The sequence below is a fragment of the Rissa tridactyla genome, chromosome 8 (genome assembly GCF_028500815.1).
Source record: "Rissa tridactyla isolate bRisTri1 chromosome 8, bRisTri1.patW.cur.20221130, whole genome shotgun sequence".
Lineage (NCBI taxonomy): Eukaryota > Metazoa > Chordata > Aves > Charadriiformes > Laridae > Rissa > Rissa tridactyla.
Window position 1 is genome coordinate 44,351,245 of NC_071473.1, and position 23,065 is coordinate 44,374,309.

The following is a 23,065-nucleotide window of genomic DNA, read 5'->3' on the forward strand; positions in this document are numbered from 1 at the left end:
CATTTCAGGATGTCTGACAGTCCAGGCAACCTGTCAAAGGATATGTTGACAGTTAGTGATTAACTGGGGAAACTCCCTGCTGCAGAGGAAACTTTAACACTGCTTTGCTGTCTTGGCACTTTCCTTTTTACAAGGCTTTTTATTGGCATGTCCCAAACGTGGGCTGTCTGCTGTTCGATGCTTCTCGGTGAGCAGACTTTGACCAAGGATCACTGAGTTTAGAAGCTCGCAGGTCAGTGCAGAAGCAGCTTTGTCCTTAGAGCGAGCCAACCGTTGCGTGCTGTCTTGGTGGCAAGGATTCATCCCTTCTGGCCTCATCTGTCAACCTCTGTCTCAGCCGCTGCTTGGCTTCCCTTTGGGCCTCCTGCCTGTCAGCCCGGCAGCCCTCCACCCTCCCAGATCCACTCCTATTGAAAATCTTTAAACTGCAGGAGCTGAAAGGATTTGACATTTTCCAGAACACTTGAGCTCAAGTGATAAAATTGACATAGCTTTAATAATCTGATCAAAGAGGCTTTAGCTAGCACCTTTTGAAGGATCCCAGAATCCTTTCCAAACAACACTTGTGCTAATGCCGTTGAGAAGTGGGGGAGCATGTGTGTGCCTGCACGTGTATGCGTGCACACCTTGCTCCACTATAACCTTGCCCTGCTAACGCTTCGGTTCCACAAAAGGTGCAAAAAGTCAGCAAAAGCCAATAGAAATTATGGGAAAAACCTTAAGTGTCTTGCTGAGTCTTTCCAATAATGTTGATTTTTTTTTTTTTTTTTTTTTTGAAAGTAGCAGGGAGAGCTTTTTATTTAAGGCGCTTTTATTTCACCAAGGTTCAGTAATCAAGATGGTGTTTCAGGTGGAGAATTCCTAGCTGCTTTTTCCCCCCCCCCCCCCCTCCTTCTTTCCTTTGAGATTCGTGTGTGATAAATAGTTTCTGTCCTGCCATTTAAGGAGTCTGAATGCTCTGTGTGCTTGTCTGTGTAAAGGGGTTCTGTTAAATTAATTGATAACAGGGATCAGAGCTAGAAGCCTACAGAAAAGGAGGGGGAAGGGTTTCACACTGTCTGTCTGCTTCTCACTCCACTGCTGAGCCATGATATATGGCGACCCAGCCCAACAGGCTAAATTGATTCATCTCTAGTTCCTGTTTCTTAATCTGGAGCTAAATTGGTTTCATTTTTCTTGTTTTGGGTGGCGCTTACAGGAAGTTTTTGGCAGCATCACTTTACTCCATTGTTTGTAACTTTAATTTTTGCCTTTAAATCTGAGCGCTATTGACTGGCATGTTAAACCCTGTGTAGCATCTGATTAGCATTTTTAAAAGTGTCCAGAAGCACATGGTTTACCACCTGTGTCAGCCGTGCTCTCGGTTTAGAGCAGCGGCTAATAGAGTTAGCAGCGATCCGCATATTGATCCTTCTCTCATAAGAATGACGTTCCTTCCCCCTCCCCTCTTCCAAAAATAAGTCTAGGCAAGGAGAGCGGTGTGGTTTTGTTTGGTTGGGTTTTTAATCCATTAATACAGTACAGCAAGCGGTCCTCTTTTTGGCATGCAGCTGAAGCTCTTTGCTTGAGCAAGTTAATTTAATCTAAACTTAGGTTTTCATGGAAGAGTCTCTCACGTGTAGAACGACTACATGGGGTTTGGGGTAAGCCTGTGTTTTTGTGGCTTTGTGCCACGTCATCAATAGTTTGGGCAGATTGACCTCATCTGCGTTGTGTCGAACTTCAGATGGCAGCCACAGGTTAAAGAGACATGGTGCTGGTCCCAGCTCTCCTTTGCAGCCATGGTGGGTTCTTGGTAGCTCGGGCAGGTTTCTCACCGTTGACCACATCTGCATTGCATTGAACTTCAGATGGCAGCCACAGGTAATGAGAGAGGTGGTACTGGTCCCAGCTTCCCTTCCCAGCACTGCGGGTTGTCTCAGCCCTGCTGAGCTTTTCTCATCTCACCGACGTGAGGGGTCTGGGAGACACCCTTGGGGTGCTGAAGGCTCAAGGAGCATTGCATCAGCTGAAGGCCCCAGCCACTGTGAAGGCAGAGCTCAGCTGGTGCGACGTGCCTTTACCTCGACTCAAGATGCAGCTTTGCTCAGAGAGAGCAGCCGGTCCCTAATTGCCCAGGCATCCTCCCCGACTCCTCCGCCAACGTCGTGCTCTCAGCCGAAGCACCGTCGTGCACAGAGAGCTGCAAAAAGCACCTTCCCTGCAAAAAGTCTTCCTTCCCCCCCCTCCCTCACAAGATGCCGCCCGTGAGGGTCTGGTGCCATTTTGAAACCGAGGTTCCCCGGGGTTAAAAGCCAGCATCTTAATTCAGAGTGCCAATGTTCAATTTTGCTTTCTGCCACCAGACTAGATTGCAGGCCAGCGAGAGAGTCTGGGTTAGTGGCCCACTGGGTCACCTCCCATTTGTTTTCCTCAATTTTGTGTTGTCATAAATTCATTCCAGCCCGTTGTGGTTGATCAGTTTATCTCCGCCGGGGCAGGGAGCGCTGCGAGCATGATATATGGCACAGAGCATTGTAGCCAGCCTCTCCATGAATCACTCCAGCTGTTTGGTGTCAGCCCCAAAGCAAACAGGACCCGGCCGCTGAGCGTTGACTACGATGAGCTCAGTATGGGAAGAGACATGACGTATGAATGTTTATTTAATAATTCTCTAATATTTCCAGCGGAGTGTGGCTGTGCCTTCTGGGGGGGGGGTGGGTAAAAGGAAGGGGGGAGGTTGAAGAGGGAAACTCTAATCTGTTGGGGTGGGTCATAAATCAGGCAGACAACATCATTAATCAGGGACGGGACAGAAGTGGAAGGAGGTGGGACTGGAGCTGCCATCCTCGGTGGGAAGGGGGCTGTGCTCTTTTTTTTTTTTTGTAAAACAAATCTTGTTTCTGATTCTGCTTGGCCCCAGCCACGCTGCCCGCATAATAGCAAACCCGGACACAAGGCTGTTGAAGTGAGTATGCTACCTCCACTAGAAACCTTGCGATACGAGCCTGCCAAGCATTAAATCCCTTTATAATTATCTTCTTTATATAACACTTCATGCTCATCATGCTTCATTGGATGAGACGCTCGTTGGGTTAAAAAGAGGGTTTTAGAGACAAAAAGCAATTGTATTTGTTTGGTTTTTCTCATCTCCTCTTTCCTCCCCTTCCCTCCCACCTCACCTCTTTCCAATCCAGCTGTTCTGAAAGCATCAGCTCCAGAGCGGCTCTGGCACGGCAGCAGAGCGAGGACCATCAGTTAAAATTAAACAAAGTTTAGGTTGGGGTCCTCGTGGCAGGAGTCAAGTGTGCGAGAGTAGTCGGGGAGGTGGCAGTGTCTGTCACGGGGACCCTGCTCCCGGGCAGACGAGTAGAGACAGGAGCAGAGTGAAAGTGAAGCCAGAGGATTAGAGGACCGAAAGGGAAGGAGCCACGCTTAAGCTGGTGTGTCAGAGGGAAACAGAAGCTGTTGTGAATTCACACCGGAGGATAAGCGCTCCCCTGGCCTTCTCCATAGAGTCACACCATTAATAGGCTTTGGTGGAAGACAAGAACATCGTACAGCAAAGACAGAATTAAAAAATTAACTTGAGTCATAAATGAGCTAACCCTTTGCGCTCTGCTGAGAGAGAGCGTGATGCTGCTGGTGGGTCCAGTCCTAGATCAGCCCATTTAAACTTCAGGCAGGATCCAGGAAGCTGAACTGAAGCCTGGGATTGTCAAAGCCAGGCTGAGGACGCGCTGCTGGGCTGAGTGCTGCTTGTGTTGAATTTTTACCTTTATTACGTTTTAGTCCTTCCTTTCAGTAATTCAGTAGTATGTAATATGTGCTTGTAATACATACTGGTGTTCAGGGTACGTGGGTAGATGCTGCATTTCTTTATGGAGCGCGACTTCGGCGTTACTTAATCCTCTAGGTTGTGCTGCTGGAGAGCAGAGTGCCGGGCTGCGTTTCTTTATTCTGCTCCCTCTTTTAACTGTTCAGTAGAAATTGCACGTGCCAATGATGGTCTCAAATGTTACTACCACCGCGCCAACTGAAATTGTATCAGTGTTGTGGTTCATCATAGGCTAGCGGTTAACGAAGCTCAGCGAGGCAGGCTTGACTGTACAAGCTCAGAGCTGGAAGTCGATGGTATCTCCGTTTAGTGCAGCTGTGTCCAGAGGTTTGGTCTCATTCTCATGTCTTGGGCCAGTTTTCTATATAGATTTTGACATCTTCATGTAGGGAGGGACTCTTATGTCTGTTGAATCTGTGATGTTTCAGAGCTGAAGCGTCTGCAAACCCAAGGTTGCTGCCGGCTTCGGGGGCGGTAGCATCCCTGTCCCATAACCGGGGAAACCCCCGGGAAGGAATTTTGTTCCTGTGTTGGGGGTGCGGTTTAGGCATCTTGCCATTTGTCTCTCATTGCCTGCCCCTTCTTTTCTTTTTTTTTTTTTTTCCCCTTTCTTTTTTTTCTTAGTTTCAGAAATGCTGTTAACTTTAATTTGTGGAGTTGCTTCCTGGGAGTGAAAAATCGATGGGGGGCTATCGCAGTGTGAAATTCGACTGTCACTATTGAGCTATAGAGTTAGCAAGATGTCTTAGAAGGTAAAAAATAAATCGTGGCCCAGCAAGTGCTCAGCTGTGCTATTTCAAAGGGGATATGAGGCTGATGGTCCGTTAGAGGGTACTTCAGTTAGATGGATGATGATTCCCTGTGAAATATTGGAGTTATTCCATAGGTAAGAGAAACTTTAGCTTATAAAACACAAACAGCTGCCTTCTAGCAGGCGAATTCTGTCCTTAGATGTGTGAGCAGCTTGTCAGAGAGAGGACTCGTCCCTAAAATTAGCCTGTTGTGTTTAACAACATCTCTGATGGAGCGTTGTAGATCCTGCTGTGTTCCTTCGGAAAATATTTTGAGGATGTGACTGTTTATTCACATCCCTTACCTACGCTGCAAGAATTAAGAGGCAGGGACTGATTCTTTTTTTTAGGAAATGTTTGTACGGTGCCCAGATGCTCTCCAGAGAAAAGTAACAACTGTTTTTTACATAGGCTGCGCTCCCTGTTTGGATGGAAAATGTTCCTTTGAAGAGCGGCAAAGGGATCATGTTGTGCCCCATCCGCTGCCCGTTTGCTGTCGCTCTCGTGCATCTGTTGAAGGGCAGCCCTGGCTCATGCTGGCCGTAATGGGGCTACTGCTTTCTTTGGCACTTTACTGGCTGTTGTGGCAGGACTCAGTAAGTGTTTGTGCTGTGCCAGCTGGTGTGTGACAACAGGATGATTGTCATTACGGCTCTTGGTAGCTTATGCATTTCTTAGACTATAGTTAGTAAGTATAAATATGAAATAGCACCAAAAAAAAAAAAAACCAACCACCTTGTTGGTATTACTTCTCACTAAACCATGTCTGGGACAACCGTAGAGTCTGTAATTATTTCTCTTACACTTGCGTGCACAGTTGGAATACTGCTGAGGGGAGCTTACTCTTGCAAGAAGGAGTTTTAAGCCGCATTTAGTTGGAGCTTGGTAAAGATTTCCCAAACAATGTAATGACTTTGTGCTTTCATTCTCCTCTGCCTCTGTAACACAGAGCCCAGCACTGCCTTTGCAGAAGCAGTGTAACAGCAAGTAATGTAATTAATGTAGTTCAATATCCATGTTGATTTTTTGCCCTCACTTCAGCGTCGATGCTTGTCACGCCCCACCACTGTGAGCGCTTCATCTTATTTCCCCATTCACTTCTCCTTTTTTCCTTGTTGATGGTTTCTGTCCCCAAAAAAGCTGCAGTTTCCCACTCGGTTGCATAAGCGTTCCTGCTTTTCCCTCGGATAGCCAGCTCGTGACCTGTCCTTCCTCCGCATTGCTGGTTTCCTCTTCCAGCCCTGGGACCACAGTTGGTTATGCGATATTAATGTGCCGTGGCCTCCTTTAATAGCCTCATGTTTCTTTTTGAAGGCATGATTACCTTAAATGATGCTAATTCTGATCCTTTCTTTCCCCGTAAAGGAAACAGCCGCAGTGTAAAAGTCCTAGGGCGGCAGCAGCAGTTGTAGGAAGCTGTCTGGAGGATGTGTTATCGCGCTGCCCTTGTGTACCTCCAATCAGCGGTCATGAATGGAAGTTCTGGAAAGCATATCACCTCCACAGCAAAGCCCTTAAAAGGCTGCAGATGAATCCAAGTGCTGCTGTAGTAACATAGATATTTCCTGTTTGTTTCGGCCGTTTGGATGCAGGCCATGGGAGTAGAAGGCATTTCATTGTGCACAGAGACTGGCCGCAAGACTCGGCTGCGTGTCCAACCTTCTGAACACCTCTCAGCCCTAGGAATTTGCTATTCCTCTTTCACTTCAGGGATATTTTATAATTTTGTGCCCTGATCATCCAACCAAAGCTACCAATAAACGCAGACCACCTCCAGGCCACAGTGAGATGACGGGTTACAGCTGCCATAAGTCTTCCAGTAGAAAAATGTACCTGCCTAGCTATACGTGGAGCTTGGTCATAATCCAAACGTTTACTTGTGGATGGAGGCAAGTTTCAGTAGGCTGGAACCTCCAACCCGTGTGCCTCAGCAGGGAGAGGAGCTGCATTTTCCATTTCCACTGCCTGCCTTTTATGGCCCTGGCTTGTATTAGAATGGAGACCGTGATGCGCCTTCACAGATCTGTTAGGAATACAATTAGGATGAAGTGAAAAGTGAACTGAGATATTAACACATCAGATGTGTGATTATTTCTATTTAGGAACTTTGTTTAGAGAATCATTTTCTAACTCAGCCTGTGCTGCCTCAACAAGACCTTACTGCAGCAAAAAAACGTAGCATGGCTTTTTCCTTTATCGCCAAAGCTGCTCCAGTAAAGCAATGGGGTTGCATTTATTTTCTCTTTGGAACAGGGGACATAGTCTCTAAATCGAAATCAGAATGACCCATGCATTCTTTCTCCCAGCTTTCATGTCGAACCATAATTGCTCAAATGGCACATTTAAAATTTTGGCGCAAGCTCAGACTTTCACTAGCCGCCTTTTTAAATCAGTCCCAGTGGCCAGCGGATACTGCGTAGCCCTACAAATGCATCTAAACATGCTGACTCCGAGGCTCCTTCCATTCGGAATGATCAGCGGTGCCATCTGTCTCTGTTTTGATTGGGGCCGGGCACATGTGTCCCAGCGAAACGCGGGCCAAAAAAAAAGAGAGAGAAAGAGCCAGTGCCTGAATTTACTTCCCGCTTCTGTAAAGACATTGTTGGGCTCTGTGTTATAGAGGCGGAGGAGATCTGAAAGCATAATGAATTCTTCTGTCATTAAATTCTTCAGGGAATCTTTACCCAAGTCCCTACTAAATGCGGCTTAAAACGCCTTCTTGCAGCAGTAAGCTCCCCTCAGTGGTATTGCGACGGTGCATGCAAGTGTAAGAGAAATAATTCCTCTGTGGGGAGGAAAAAAAAAAAAAAGAGACAACATTTTTGGTTTGCATCAAGATGAAATTAGTCAGAAGCAAACTCGGAATTTGGCAAGCAGATGCCGGTATTAACAAGTTGTGCAAGCAAGTATAAAATAGAGGCGCGCTCGTGACTGAGAGCGCCTCGGCGCCGTGTGTGTGTGCCCTTGCATGCACCCCGCTCCAAATTCACAACTTAGAACACGGAAATTAGAATGGGGAACATTGCATTATTCATAACTTGGCAACCAGAAGCCAGGGCACTTTGCCAAAATAAACTATTCTCTATAATTACAGGTGAAGCAACATTCTTTAATATCTCACAATACAAAAACATACATTAATCAAGGAAAGAGGGCTGCTTTTTTTTTTTTCCTAGAGGACAATAAATTAGCATCCTTGCCAATTTCCTCAATACATGTGACGATGTTTTACAGGATTATAAGTTAGCCTTTTTAAAGGAGGTTAGTCTAAAAACAAATAAACCAAATAAATGAGATTTTTAGCTAAATAAAGGGGAAGCCAGCTCTGAAAATGCTGACGTCTTGCCAGGAGATTTGCTTTTAGCACTGACGCTCTCACAGGCCGAGGGTCTAAACTTCACTTGGTGTGTTTGGACACGACTTTGCTGCAGACAGCTTTGCCGGGCAGTTTGCTACTGCTGGGGATCTGGCCCCTTCTGCCATAGCCAGCTCATCTAGTGAAATAAAATCGTGGCGCATCGTGCCAGTCCGGTAGCCGCCCGCCTGTTCTGGGGTGATCCGCAGTCAGTCTGCCACCCGTGCCTCGCGCTGGAGGTCTTTCAGAGACTTCACATACTGACAGCGCTTGAGCTGTCCCCGTTTCCCTTTAAAGCCGCCTGTAACTTTTCTTTTAGAATCTTATTTATGAATTTCAGTGGGTTTTTTGTTAGTAGCAAACTCTTTTTTTCAGCTTTATGTTACTTTCTTGCACTCCGGTAAGTGCAAAAGGCCTTTGTGTCTGTGTGTCTCGCACTGACTTCAGTAGCGCTCGCCCACCTCTGCCACAATAAACGCCCTGTATTATTAGCTATAGCACTTGCTGCAGGTGATGCTAAATTGAAAGAGGGGACGGATTCTTTCACCAGGCTGAAAACAGAAGCAGTTCTTGTCCTGGAAGACTTAGGGTTGTTTTCAGTTAGTGTTTGAAACTCCGATAGCGAGGGAGTTGTGTTGAAGACAGCGTGTGAGGGAGAGCCAAGGCAGCATTGTGGCGCTCTGCCGTTCTGCAGCGTTACCGGTGTCACAGCGGCTCTGCGCAGCGTGTCACAACCTAATAAAACATGGTCTCTTCACTGAAAAAGTTGCCCTCTCACCCAAACGTAAATCGGCTATGAGAGAAGGCTTGCAATTAAATGATAGTGCACTCATGTCGGGGTCATTTTTTCGGATCATTTTATCAAGTCTTGAAGATTTGTGCCCCGCAAAGCGAGCACTGCAGTAGGCTTCCTCTTCTGCAGCGCGGTAGCGGTTATGTTAATTGTCAGCTGTGGCTGTGGTTGGACATGGCCAGGAGCAATTTCTCTGCTCCTGGAATCTTCCTTTATCTTGACTCTGCCTACAAAGCATCGACCAGTCTGTTTCTAATATTTATGATATGTAAGCTGCTGGCGACCTGACCTCTGCCCCTGGTGCGGGGAAATGGCATGTATGTTCTGCTGGGATCAGGTTCTGCACCTCGGATGAGGGAAGATAAAGGCTTTGTTTAAAAATAAAGACATCACTCTCGGGTCTGTCAGCGGGTACTGTACATTTTCCCCTTTGCCACTCTGTGTTTACAGGCATACAAACCCAAAAATAAATGTATGAGGAAGAGAGAGGAAGGTCAGAATATCAAGTGTCAAAAGTAGCCCATGAAATTTTATTGGTGGTGCATTTAATCAGTGCTAAGCGTTTTTTACAAGGTACATACAAACAGTGGAACTGTAAAAATTTATGGAATGCTGTGTACAGTGTGGCCGTTTATGAAGAAAGGAAAATTTATATCCAGTTGAAATAAACTAAAGGGGAATGTTTTATGGAGACTCCTCAACAGTGGGGTACATCAGGTGAGATCTGGGTAAGAGGAGGATGGGGTGTTCGCAGGGGCTTACTGATCTTCGAGGTGGTTTTCTGCTTCTTCGGCAGCTAACAGTTTGCATCTTTCTGGCTCTCAAATAGGCAGGATGCTGGATGCAGCGATGGGATGCTGGTTTGTTTTTTTTCTGTACAATGGAAAGGAAACACAAGTGAACAGCTGCTGCTGGTATCTCTGGTACGAGGCTCTCGCTCTTGGGCTCGTTCCAGTCCAACAGTTTCTTGAGCAGCCCTTAATATCCAGCTGGGAAGGGTTAACTGAAGCCAACCACTTTGACATCAGCATTTTTTTGTTTCCTTTTTGGTCCAGTATTTTGTTGATGATAAAGCACAGACTTAGTCAATTGAGAGATTCCAGAGCTGCAGAATCAGAGATAATTTAATTAACGGAATTGCTTGTGATTGCCCACTGGGACAGCGGGTAGGAATTGCTCGATTTAATTTGGAGAAACAAAGATCACATGCATGCTAATGTTTGACAAATAACCGGCATTTGGGTTAAAGTTTTTTTGCAAAGGAGCGGGGGGGCAGCCGATTCCCAGGGGAGATTTCCCAGGAGGCGATTGCTGAGTAACAGCTCACAGCTACAGATAGGTCCTTTTTTGTCTTCCATGGTATTTTCAAGCCTTTCTTGTGGCCTTTTAACTGAACAAAGCAAGGATTTGCCCAGAGGAAGAAAGTTTGTTCTTATTTTCAGTAGAAAAACATGCATTGGGCACAAAGACTGAAAACTGTCATATGCTGTCTGTCCAGTCTCATAGACTTGCTCCCTGGTGCCCGGCATCCTCCATGGTGACGGCCAAGTTGTTGAAGAGTTATCCACAAAGTCCAGAAAGAAGTGCAGGACAAAGCTTCCTCCATGAGGAGCCATCCCTTCCCGTTCTTGGTCTTGTATAAACGTTCTTGCTGGGGCTCCCCTGGTTGTGGTGATGTAGGTCCACAGTGAGCAGAGCATGGATGTGCCCTCACGATATGTTCTGAGCCAGGGAGGACAACGCAGGTATCGATGAGGCCGCTCACACCTGCGTGGCTGGAGGAGCACCAGCGCTGGGGCTCGAGGCATTGCTCTTGGCAGCGGTTGTGCTCAGCACATCCCTCTGGAGGCTGATAAATGACGTTATCCAAACACGTCAAATCAGAGCGCTGAGGCGCAAAATTGTTAAAAGAGTCCTCCGACGTCCAGCATGAGGTCAAGGCAAAGCCAGGAGAGCAGGGCTGTGGAAGCCAATTCCTTCTTGCCTGTAATTCCCTCTGCCTCCCTTGGCAGGGTAACTTGTACGCTGCCTTGCCCAGTCCGTGGAGCTTGGCTTTCTGACCCTCACTCCACCCCGGCGTTACCCTGTAAAAATACTGCCCGGGCTGCTCCCAGCTGTGTCCGGGCAATCGCACACGAGGCGTGCACGCAAGAGGGAAGCCTGAGGGAGTTCCCAAGATTGCTGCTGCAGGAAGAGTTGCTCCTAAGCGATGCTTATCTTTAGGATACAAGCAGCAGGTTGACGGTAAAATGTCACTAAATGGAATGGCATGTGTCCCAAGTGTGCTGGCCACCACGGGAGCCAGACACATGGGAAGTGACTCTTGTCTTTATTCCATCCCTGGAGGTAGTTCCAGTTTCCTTTATTTACTAATGTTCTCCCTATTTCCCTTGACCTCATTTCCTACGGCTTTTCGGAAGCAACCATGCAATTATCGCTCACTTTGGGTTGACCCTTGGCCACCACGTCCCTGGTTGCTGCTGCGCCGGGAGGCTTTCCTGAAATCTCAAGTGCAAAATACTCACTCGTGGCCAGAATCTCTCTCTTGTGAGATGGAAGCTGCGTCTTCGGCACTATGCTGTGCGTCAGGATTTGTCCTGAGAGCGCACTTGGCAGGGAGAACATGGAGTATAAAGTCTGTCACAGCTGAGCTTTGTTCAGCGCTGGGAGATATTGCCGTGGCTAAAGCTCCCTCTCTTACCAATGCACCCCAGTCTTGTTAATAAATGTATATTTAACAATGTCTGGAGCGTATGAAGTGATAATAACTAAATCAATACCTCCCACATTGATTGTCCAGGATCCCTACAGCGTGACGCACGCAGCGGTGCGGTAATTTTCCAGCTAACTAGCACCCTGATCTACAGCCCTCCTATTGATTGGCCATTGTATCAGGCAGCCTCTGAGCATTATTGCTTATACCTCTATTCAGCCTCCTTTTCTGATTCATTCGTTTATTACTGGACAGGTGCGATTATCTCAGAGACTTTCCGAAATTGGCCGATGGGGGTCAGCCATTTAGACTTCTATAAACAAGCCATTTTCTATCCCCTCTAGTTGTTGCAGAGGCAAATTTTTCCTTTTCAAGCGTTGACTGTTATTGGGGTGGAACTGGGGATGAATTGGCCTTGGCTTGGATCTGCTCAAGGATTCCACTTTTCCCTTTCCTTGCTGAGTTGCCTGCCCTTCAGAGGCGGACGGATAGCTCCGTGGATAGAGAAGAGGAGAGACAGGACAACAGGAGAGTTCAGCAAGAGTTGAGGTTCTGCTTGCCACTGACTTTGGGCGGGAGCCACACTCTGCCTTTTAAAACTCCTGTACCCTTCTGCATGCAGGAAGGAGAAATGGATTCCAGAAAATCAAATTCGGCTGCAGCCTTCATCCAGCATCGGCTTGTTCGTGGGCCAGACTGGAAGGGAAACAATTTTCTCATCCGACACTAATCTTCAAACTATAAATAAATAATTCTGTTTCTTCCTTGGACTAAACTAACACTTTTCTAGCCTTTCTTTGAAAATGCTGACAACTCTTGCTGGAGGGTGAGAACCCAAACTGGGAGATGAGAATGATTTATACCAACGAGTAGGAGCGAGTGGGTGTTTCACAGCGGGGAGTGCTCTCTCCTACTGAAGCTCTTTCATTTTGCTCCAAAGCACATTTATTGATACCAAGACTTGACTCCACAGTGTCCCTGTCCCCAGGCAGTCCTCACCCACTAGGCTACCATGGGGCGTGTATTTCTTTGCCTTTTATGTAGTTTTGAAATTGTTACCATTTCGTAGCAGCTGTCATTTGCAATGAATCTCCTTCTGATGAAGGTCTCACCTCGGTTAGCTCGTGCAGAGTGTCTGATCTGTACAAAGGTAGGAGTGAAGTTGGAGGAGCTTTATAACACTGGTACTTAACCATGTGCACTCCTGCAGCTCCAGTTCCTTCTGAAGTGTCATAATTAGAAAAATCACTCAAGATCTTTTCGACTAGCTCTGTTTCCAGAGCCTTGGGAAAAGCCAGCAGAGTCACCTCATGGGAGATACCTCAGGTCCCTCCCTGCGTGCCGGCGACAAGTGACTGATGAACAAAGGAGCGAGTATGTGCGTGCAGCGGGAGTGCTGACATTGCAGCTCACTTTATTGGTTGTAGTAATTCCACTAGACCCATGTTTTAGCCACCTGTTGATGAATCATCCTCTAAAAAGGTGGAACACGTAGGTGTTGTTTTGGGTGATGTTATGATTGATGCAGCTTCTGGTGGCAAGTTTTTCAGGTTCTTCTGAGCTGGAGTCTGCTTTGACAGGCCTGGAATTCCCTGACGTACTTGAAACCTGCTGGTTTGTTTTGGTTTTTTTGCAAGAGCGAGAGCCTTAATATCAGTGCAATACGCTGAGTCTTTTCTGGGAGATGCTTGAGGGCCCCTCCCTATGTCTGCACTATGTAGAAATAGGATTTTCCAGCGTGCTGGACTGACACATCCTTGTCTATAATGCTCCCTGCGTCTCATTTGCGAAGCATTGCTGTCTGCCCTTGCTTTTAGGTTGGCAAGTTGCTCTTTTCACCAGCCTTGCAGAACCATGAAAATACACTGCCTGCACTCAGCACAGCGTCTCTGTGACAAAAGAGATAGTGCTGCCCATCAAAAATGACCCTAGGAAATGGGAAAGCAGAGATTGTAAAGCTGCTTTGATAGCCACCCCGTTGGCACAGTGTCCATTGCTTTTGGTTTCTCCTTTTTTTTAGTATTAGAACCCAAAAAGCTAGGGGGTTCTTTAATATAAAAGTAATTGTGTCGATCCTGTGTAATGAGATGATTTTGTGTTTCGCAAGGTCGATGGCCAGCAAAGACCTCCATTCTCTAAGGGGAAGAGCAGCTCCTGTTGCCCACAGAAAGTTCTCTCACCAGCTTTAAAGCAACATACAGAGCTTTGTCCAAAGCATGTGGTACTAAGGAATCTCTTAAGGGAGACAAGAAAAGAGGCAGAAAACAAAAAACAAACGAAAAAAATCTGTTCTTTAAATGTCCGTGTCTTGCGGAAACTGGTTCTGTATGAAGTTGGCAACCCCAGCCCCGTTGTGTTCTGTCGTGATGTGTTTGGAAGTGTTTAGTAGAACACCTCAAAGATACCCACTGGGCTTTTCAGGAATTCTTTTTCAACACAAGTTGCATGTATTAGTTCGAACGTTGCCATTTCCTGTGCAGTGCCCGTTGTGGGATCTTTTTTCCCCCGGAAGTCTTAACAGTCTTGTGTGCTCAGTGATGCTCACTCTTCATCATCTTTTGCAGAATTACAGAAGACTCTGCAGTGACAACATTTGAAGCGTTAAAGGCTCGTGTCCGTGAGTTAGAAAGGCAGCTTTCCCGTGGGGACCGCTATAAATGTCTCATTTGCATGGTGAGTCGCACTCCACTTGTGGTAATGAATCAGAAATGTCTTGGTATCTTTGCCGAGGAGGGAAGAAGCTTTTCTCCTTCTTCGAGTGGAGCGGGGGAGCTCATCTTTGTCCCTGTACACCAATTAGCCTTCCAAATGAAGGTGTTAGGTCTTTTTAGCAATTGAAATTCCTGTATGCATTACGTTGTTCCATTGGTATTTCTACCTGTCCGTCTGTATCGGGGACAAGAAAGCCCCAACTTCGAAAGACTTTCAGCCTTCCTATAGAAAACTCCCAGATGCCAGGGTCCTCTTCCTGCCTGTGCAGATTGACATACACAGGAGAGAGCAGAATCTGTCATCTGATGCCCTCCGCATGATTTGAGTACGGGAACGTTGCCTGAGCGTTTAAAAGTTGTCGATGTCCTGCTTGCTCTGTGGTGATGCTGTGGCCTTCTTAAAGAAGGGCAGCAGCTCCCTCTGATGGTCTGAGCCTGCAAAGCTTTGCATCTCCCAGTAGGTTTTTATTTTGCTGATAGAGGGAGAAAATTCCGCCTGGCGAAGGGCTCCCTCTGCGACTTCAGCTTGATGCATGGTGCTCGCTCTCCCGGCTCCCGACCTGTAGGCGTGGGGGTGCGGTCCCCGTCTCTCATCCCACAGGAGGGACGACAGCTTGCTGCTGATTTCCAGGGGTTTATTCACAATGACAGAAAATACTCAAGAGAAGGCATGTCTGCTGAAATAGCAGCAGCGTTCTTGGGATGTAGTTAAGCTGTTCCTGCAGAGCTGAGAGTTGTGATAAGGGTTAATCTTACCCTGTCACTGGTTTTTGTATGATCTCGTGCCCTCTCTGATGAGAATAATGGCAGGTGGCCACAGCAGCTTCAGATGCTCTTGCGATAACCGTGCTGAGCCACGTTGCCACTTGAGTGGATTATGGGCTTCCAACAGGAGTTCTGGGAAGCCAGAAAAATGGACTGCAGGAGACTTTCTGCATCTACTGCACAAACATTACACAAATACAAACTTACATATTACACAAAATTCTTTTTTTTAATACAAAATACAAGGTAATGTTAACCACAAAGAAGGGCACTGTGAGATGGGATTGGGAGCAAAGGATCGGTAGATCCCTGCTGTGGAAATAACCTGTTTGCTTCTTCTCCTCAGGACTCCTACACAATGCCCCTGACTTCCATTCAGTGCTGGCATGTGCACTGTGAAGAATGCTGGCTGCGGACTCTGGTGAGGCTCTTGGCTACTTTCTTGTTGACTTGTAGACTTTTTCCTCTCTTCTGGGATACGTTATTTAAATCACCACGGGGAAGGGTGCTTTTCTGCTTTATTTTAAACAATCTGAGTTCTGTGCGTGCAGACTTCCCAAGCCTTGCTGTTTTAACACCCCGCTCCAGCTTTGATTGGAGTGAGTTTCGTTTGAGTCGTCACGACCAAGGTGGAGTCCTGCCCCTTGCTTGCTCCTCTGCCGCTGTGGGGACAGCCATTGCTCATGTAAGAGCTCTGTGCTGGGGACAACCTTGCCTTACAGTAATTTCCTGTGGGGCATCCATGCAGAGAGGTAAAGCTGTGAGAATGGAGGCCAAATCCACTGAGATTTCATGGAATGGGTAGCTTTTGAGAAACCTAATATTCCCCTGAAGCAAAGGGAATCATCTTCAGGATAGATGATATGGAAGGGAGCGTTTATGAATATGAATCTGTATTTTTCAGATTATTTGAAATAGCACTGTGCAGTTTTCAAGCGTATGCCATTCTGTTTGGAAGATTGGGGACTACCTTGAATATTGAATAGGTGACCCAGAGCAGTAGTAATTTATAAATTTATTAAAGGACATCAGGTTAAAATTTAAGGTGTTATTAAATAAAAGGTTTTCCTTTCCTGTGTTAAAACTGTGGGCTTTATAATCAGCCTTTAATGTCCCCTGTGCAGTTGATTTTCGAGCTTTCATTTTGCTCAGGTCGGGGAGTGGAAAATACTCAGTTGTGCTCTCCGGTTCCCTGGTTAGCAAGATGATACAGTGTTGGGTTGCAAAAAATGTGAGGGAATGCCACTCCTAAAAACTGTTCCTGTAAGGCATTACAAAATCTGCTTTATAGAACACGTTGTGTGCTTGGAATTACGATTAAGCCGATCGTGCTCCTTTAAATCCTGCCTTTTAAAAGTCTTGTCCAAGAAAAGTTACCAGGACGGTGAAGTGCCTGTGGGCTTGAGTACTAATAGCAACTCAATAACTTGGCTATCCCTTGGGCTGTATTTTTATAGCTCTTCAGCTACACCCCGTCACTATTTAGATTATACAAGCTTTTGTAAACATTTTAGCAGCATGTTATAAAAGACACATATGTGGGTACGTAGCTGTGAGGTGTTTGGATGAATGTGTGCTCTGCCACCTTTGGTAAGCGAAGAGTAATTTTGTCCTTTGGCGGTGCTACAAGCAGAGGATAAAACACTAATTTCTTTTTCATTTTCTTTGCTCTGAAGTCTTTGTCCTCTCCTCTTCCCAGCAGCCTCAAGTCATCTGCTAAATCTGTGGCACCGATTTCAGGCTGTTCTTAGGCTCAGCAGCAACTTAGTCCAACTTCAGTCGGGCCCCTTTATTTCATGTACAGCGGTCACGGCTGCTCGTGAGAAGTGGGAAACCCCACTCCAGGTGCTCAGGGGTTGGCATTTACCCTTGCGGGGGGGGGAGTCGTTTCCCCCCCTAGATATCCGTGAGGAAGGTGGGGATGGAGCTGGCTGTGTGCTGTCGGCACATGGCTCTTCTGCCCACCAGGCAGGCGGGATGGGAATAGTCCAGCAAGACATCATGTTAGGACTTGGCACTCGCATAGGGGAAGCAATTAATAAGCGGCTACTCATGTGTTGCCCAGTCCTAGCCTCTCCCTGCAGCCCCCAATTTATTAAACTAGGCCTTTTCACGAGGCACGCTTGCACCCCCTCTCCCGTCTCAAAAAAAAAAAATCTCCCAGCCTGTGTTCGCATGTTTCTAATGTAACCATTAAAATGTAGCCCGAAGACAGCAATAAAAACCCTGGAACGCCTTGGTGCTTTTGTGTCTTGATCAAAGTCAATGTGTGTAATCTCGTTAAGACTGCCCTCCTTCCCCCCTCCTTTTTTATGAATTTAATGGCATACAGCAGCTGGGCTCAGTGTTTAATGCTCACTAACCTGCATTGTTCTAATTAAGGTATCTCCTTTTATTTCGGGCACAAAAGAGACTCTTGTTTTTTTTAACAAGCGAGGAGCTGTGGGATAGTGTGTGTAATAATCGCCGCTGTTACCTTTCCCTGGGTATAAAGCTGGCTCCCCAGTGGGGGCGGGAGGAGGGAGCCTGCGCGTGCAGCACACATGGAAAGACTTGGCTGGGGGAGAGGGGCAACATTTTTCTTCTGTTGTGCAATAAACAATTTGTTGGAGTTAATAGGAGTTGGGGCGGGCGGGTTGTGCCGGGCTTCCGGCCCCTTTTGAACATTCTGGAGATCTGCCATCCCTGCTGGTGAAAAGTCCCCTTTCTCCTGTGCGCCTGTGGTTTATATGCCCAGCCGAGATCTAATATTAAATTAGAGTGCGAGCGTGTCTGTGAGAGAGACAGGCAGGACCGTGTATTGAACAAGGCCCTGGAACTGAAGGCTCGGAGCGCCTGGGAGCGCTTCTAAACCTCTGCAGGGTGTTGAAGATGGGGTGAAATTTGGTGCTCACATCTGTCTATGGACTGGAGGAGAAGTGTTTTTTAAAAGGTTTAAGGTTTAAACATTTTCTAGGATACGATGTTACAATGATCTGAGCATCTCTAGTATCCTCTGACTTCCATGGTGTTCAGGGCACTGATGAGGATTGAATCTTTTAAAGCTCTTAGGCTTTCTGAAAATAGAATTTTTGGACTTTTGGCTCTTGATGTGCAATTCCAAATTATAACCGTTCTGTTGCGAAGGGAGCGGGGGAGACATTTTTAACCACCTATTCTACAAATGGCTGCTGGGCTCTCTAGCTTAGGTACTGTTTTACTAGAGCTCAATGCATCAAACCAGCTCCACGTTCTGGGGATGAAACATCCACTGGAGCAGGCTCCATCTCTGTCTCCTGTTGCTGCGTTGGATTAACAGGAAGGAGAGGCTACGGTCACGGAAAGGGACTCTGGAGACGGCTTAAGAGAACTGAGATCACTGTGCTCGCTGAGTTAGCCAGCCCTTCAGCGCTTGGTTAGATAGTCCTCGTCATGGTGGCCATGGAGAAGGGGAGGAACCATCCCTCTACTCAGGGTCAGGATGTGACGAGTTGAGTGGTTTTCTTTCCTTCCGCTTGCTGTGTGAACAGAACCAGTGTGCCTGAGGGCCCTGGCCCAAAGAACACAGGCTAAAGGTGTGCTGTATGCTGCGTACGCTGTGGGCAGCTCTGTGGTTGTAGGCACGACAGGAATGGAAACAGGGAGAGGGATGCAAGAATGTCTTGCTTGATGCCATGGGATTGTGCCTGGGTTCCCGGGAAATCCTATTACCTGTTTTGTCAGCGGGGTTTGTCTGCTGGTTTTGTGTTGCTATGTCAAACCACACCGATGAACTCACTACTCCCTGCTTGCTGATTGTCTGGGGCACTCAACACCGTGACATTTTTCATTCATCCACCCTGCACGCAGAGAGCTAGTTGATATCTTCAAGTTAGGCAGAAACTGGGACACTAGCTTGAAGTGACTTCCCTGTGATCCCTTTTGGAAACCCCTGAAAACACATGCAGGTTCTTCAAAGACAGAAGAAATGGTGTCGTAGGGGGGAGGGCAGCAGGAGGTGGGGTTCATTTCCCTGGTCATCGGCTGTCCATCCTCAACTGGTTGTTGGACTGCAGCCCTGAGGCACTGGGTGATGGGGGATGAATATCCCTCTGGAAGAGGTTTGTCTGACCCTTCTCTATCCTTCCACATTAACTGAGAAGGGACCCTACAGCTACTGGTGGGTGGGGTTTGTATTTTCCTTCTCTTGGGAAGAGCGTTTTGGCAGCAGAGATTGGCAATCTGCTGCAGTGCTTTGCTGGGGAGGTCTGGAGCCTCCGTCCTTGAAGGTTTGTGAGAACAGGTTTGATGCGTGTCCATCAGCAGTAGTTCAGGTTGAGGTGATGTTGCAGAGGGAATGGGTCAGTGAGTTCTTGATGTCCCTCTGAGCTGTAGTTCTGTGATCTCTCAAACCTTGGTACCCTTCCTTATGAAGTAAGTGGAGTTAAAGGATAAGTCGGGTTGTTACTTGCCAGTGATGGAGCTGTTGGTGGGTGCAGGCATGCAGGGGCTGACAAGAGGGCAGGTTTATTTGAGCAGGTGCGATTTGCTGAGTTTCCTCCATCGCCTGTACGCCTGATCCAGCATTTCCTATGCATATTTGCAGGCACCAGGCTTCTACTTGCCTCTCTTGGGCTTATTTGGAAACGACAACTGCAACAGCAGGAAAAAAATCTCTTCTAAAAAGTCGTCTTCGTCACAGAATGTGCTTCCAGGGGATCCATCGATAGATATGTATGCTCTTCAGTTGACACATTTATATCTTTGGTAGATTACACTACTACATTCTTAGTCTTGTCGCTTTTTCTAGGCTATAATACCATATATCCCGCACGGGCTGGAGTATTTTTGTAAGAAACAGTGCAGATACAGAGCGATCCTCCTGGGTGATTCCTTAGTGCTTCCAGCAATGTAGGGACCTCCTGAGTCAGCAGCTGCATGGAGGATGCTGCGCTTCATCCTTCATGATGTTCCTGTCTGCCATGAGGTTGTCTGGTTATTAACATATTTCATATTTGGCCTCCAACAACCTGTGGTGGTGAGCTCCACCCTTTGAGGAGGCTCTTTGAAAAAGAACGTTCTCCTGATGGCTTTAACCCCCATTACCTGACAACTGGAGGTACCCCACAACGGCAGTGGTGAACGGCTGCTTCTCTGGGGATTAGCATTTGCAGAGAAGACGCTGCCACTTCATGTGCAGGCGTGGGGAGAAGGGGCCGTCGCCTTGGTTGAGAATTGGATCTTGGAGTTTGGATCCTTTCCTGGCAGAAGCTGGCTCTTGGTTTGGGTCCCTCCTGTCATGTCTGTACTTTGGTTTTCCTTCCAAGCTTTGAGCACAGGTTTGACAGTGGCACTGTGTAGGCGAACTTGCGTTGTGTGTGTTTATTTCTCTCTATTCTCTGTGCCTGGTAGTATATTCTGCTTGGAAATTGTCCACTTTTAGAGCCACAGGACAGCAGGAAGTGCCTAAATCCTTCCTTTTGAGTTTTCTTGCTTTAGCCAATTTATAGCAGACGTCACGCCATTTTTTAAGAGGCAACTTTAAGACAAAATACTCCAATCCTTCCTGGCACCATGTGAGCCCTAACGACTTCTCAACATCTCAGCTCTCGTTAATGTATTTTTCAAACTACTACCCCAAGTGATTAGCCTGTATTGTGGATCAATCACTTGCCAAATTTTAATTAAGAAAGGAGGAGAAAAAATAAACTCCATCCCGGTTCCAGCTCCTTTTCTTTGCTTTGTAACAGCCCTGGAGCAAACTTCTTGCAGCAGACTTTTATAAACCCCTCAAAACTGGGGTTTATAATGGAAAAGCTGAGGTGGCCTTTACTCTAGCACACGCAGCTATAACACATCAAGGCTTTTCCATGAAGCTATGATGAAAGGAGCAGGAGGACCTGGAAAAAAAAAAAAAAAAAAAAAAAAAAAGAAAGAAAGAAAGAAATGGCCGACAGGTGGGACTTATTATTCCACAGCATTTTTATTTCAAGGGAAAAGTTTAGTAACCCCAGCTGGCAGGTGAGCAGTGGGGGAGCAAACGCTTTTTCATTGTGCCTGTGCCAGCATGTGTGTGTGTACAAGCTTATGTGCCTCTCTACAAGAGAGGAGAGCTTAAATGCTCGTGCCAATAAATGTTGTACACCTACACCGAAAAGTCAGATGGAAGGAACAAGGTTCTAAGCGATTTCAATCCAAAGAGAAAAAATCGGGACTTAGTTCTGAATTTAACACACATGCTTATGTGTGCAGAGGATGATGGTTTTATTTCAAAAAAAAAAAAAAAAAGAAAAAAGCTTCCCCAAGGGTCCAAAGTCATTATTTTTGCTTGAACTGTTTAATACCAAGCGTGAGTACGAGGGAGACCCAGAGGCCGGGGCCTGGCGTGCCACGTGCAGGCAGGCACTGCGCAGCATTCCGGCCAGGTCTCTGGGATGCCATTGTTCCCTCCCGTGTACCTGGGCTTCAGAGCTCAAGGTGAGCTGCCCTCCCCACGTGCAGGTGAAGCAACATCCACCCGTGCCCTAAATCAGTCTGCGATCGTGTAGCTTTTGCAGAAAATGGGTCAAGCTACATGTGGTTGGGTTCTGCCGTCTGGTGTGGTCAAAAACTTGGCTGCCCGTGCGCAGCTCTCAGCCTTAGGTGGGGAGGGCGGAGTGGATCCCCCTAAAGCCGTCGGAATCTTGTGCAGAAAGCAGATCTCCATGACAGAGATCCCGGGGTCTGGCAGGATAAATCCATCCATCTTCCTTTTCCCTGGGGTGTGAAGGAATTGCGTTCCTGACCTTGCTTTGCCATGGAATAGAGGAGCAAAGCTGCAGTCGGTTTAATCAGGCTTGTTCTGCCATCCTGTGGGCTGAGTCTGGAGGACTTGTGCTTATAGTGAGCACCTGGGCGGCCTTTGGAGAGAGAGACCTGGGAAGGCTGGCTTTCCAGGAATCTGTCCTTCCGAAATGTCCCACATTGAGCTGTCTGGTCTGTGTTAGCGAGGTTGCCCTTGCTAAGGGTCACACACGTCTGCCTGCAGCTGTCTCAGTCCACCTCCAAATCCCAGAACGGAGCACAAGATGCAAGACAGCAGGATGGCAGCAGATGAGATTTGCTTTTCAGCAAAAACAAACTCAGGGAGGTTCAGCGTTCCTCCCCACCCACCGACAGCCAAACGTCGCCCAACTTCAGCAGAGCTAAGGGAAAATAACTGCTGAAGCGCTTTTCAGCTTTGCACAGGAGCATTAAGGAATAGGGGGACGCGGGTTTAGGTGACAGCAAGCACTGTCCTTCATCCTTCGCCCCAGACTGAGGGCAGGCTGAGGCACTTGATGGGTCAGGAAACTGGTCCTGCAGAAGGTACCTCTCCCTGGTGCATTGCCCGGAGAAGCTCCAGCTACTTGGTTGGATGCTTTCCTGCCTCTTACCAATAAGCCGTGCCTGTCTTGGGAAGGAGAGCGTGGACACAGATGTGTGCAGTAGTCACATCTGGAATGCCTTAAGGTCCCCCTGCACACTTACTTCTGCTTGTCGGGGCACACAGGAAAGCTCGAACGGGCAGCTGCCAACTGCTGCCCCTGTGACAACATGCTGTGAATTAATTCCTCCGCACCTCCCTGCCACTTCTCCTGGGACCCTCCAGCTGCAAAGCCGATGCCAAGAGGCCAAACAGATGCAACAGGCATCTGAGGACCGGGGACCTGCCTGGGGGTGCGGGCCTGAGCGGGGGCTCCAGTGAAACAGGCTGTTTCACGGCATTTGCATCCAGATCAGTGAGCCCTTCCTTGGCAGGGCTGCTACATAGCAATGGCTTTAAAGGTGGCAGAAGGGACAGATATTTAGATTTTTCTCTCCTGTCTGTTGTAGCTGCTGCAGGAAGATTTTACTGGGACATGCAGGGTTAGAGCTTGTCCTTTTAATAATGCTGGAGATCCAAAGCTCTGGTCTTGAGAACAAGCAAAGAGGTGTTTTATGTAAACAGGCTCTGTTAAAGCCCAGTGCAGTCAGTCTTGGGTTTTGTCAGGGTTTTAAGCCTTTCCTTCCAGTTGTGGTTTGTGCTTCCCAGAATCCAGCATGCCAAGTCCACTCTGTGAAGACCAGCGCGTGGGGCTGCCCCATGCGTTGCACAGGCATGGTGAGATGGTCCCTGCCCCAAAAAGCTGAAAATCTACACG

The 23,065-nt window shown here is 47.4% G+C and overlaps 1 protein-coding gene across 5 annotated transcripts in view; it reads left to right on the top strand.

Moving 5' to 3' along the window:
- The window catches only part of RNF220 (ring finger protein 220), a 227,573-nt gene that overhangs the window by 199,384 nt on the left and 5,124 nt on the right, over positions 1 to 23,065 (top strand). For all 5 annotated transcript variants that reach the window (XM_054210879.1, XM_054210880.1, XM_054210877.1 and 2 more), the window contains 2 exons: positions 14,034 to 14,142; positions 15,292 to 15,366. In XM_054210879.1, the coding sequence (XP_054066854.1) occupies positions 14,034 to 14,142; positions 15,292 to 15,366 (184 nt within the window). The remainder of the gene's footprint in view (positions 1 to 14,033; positions 14,143 to 15,291; positions 15,367 to 23,065) is intronic.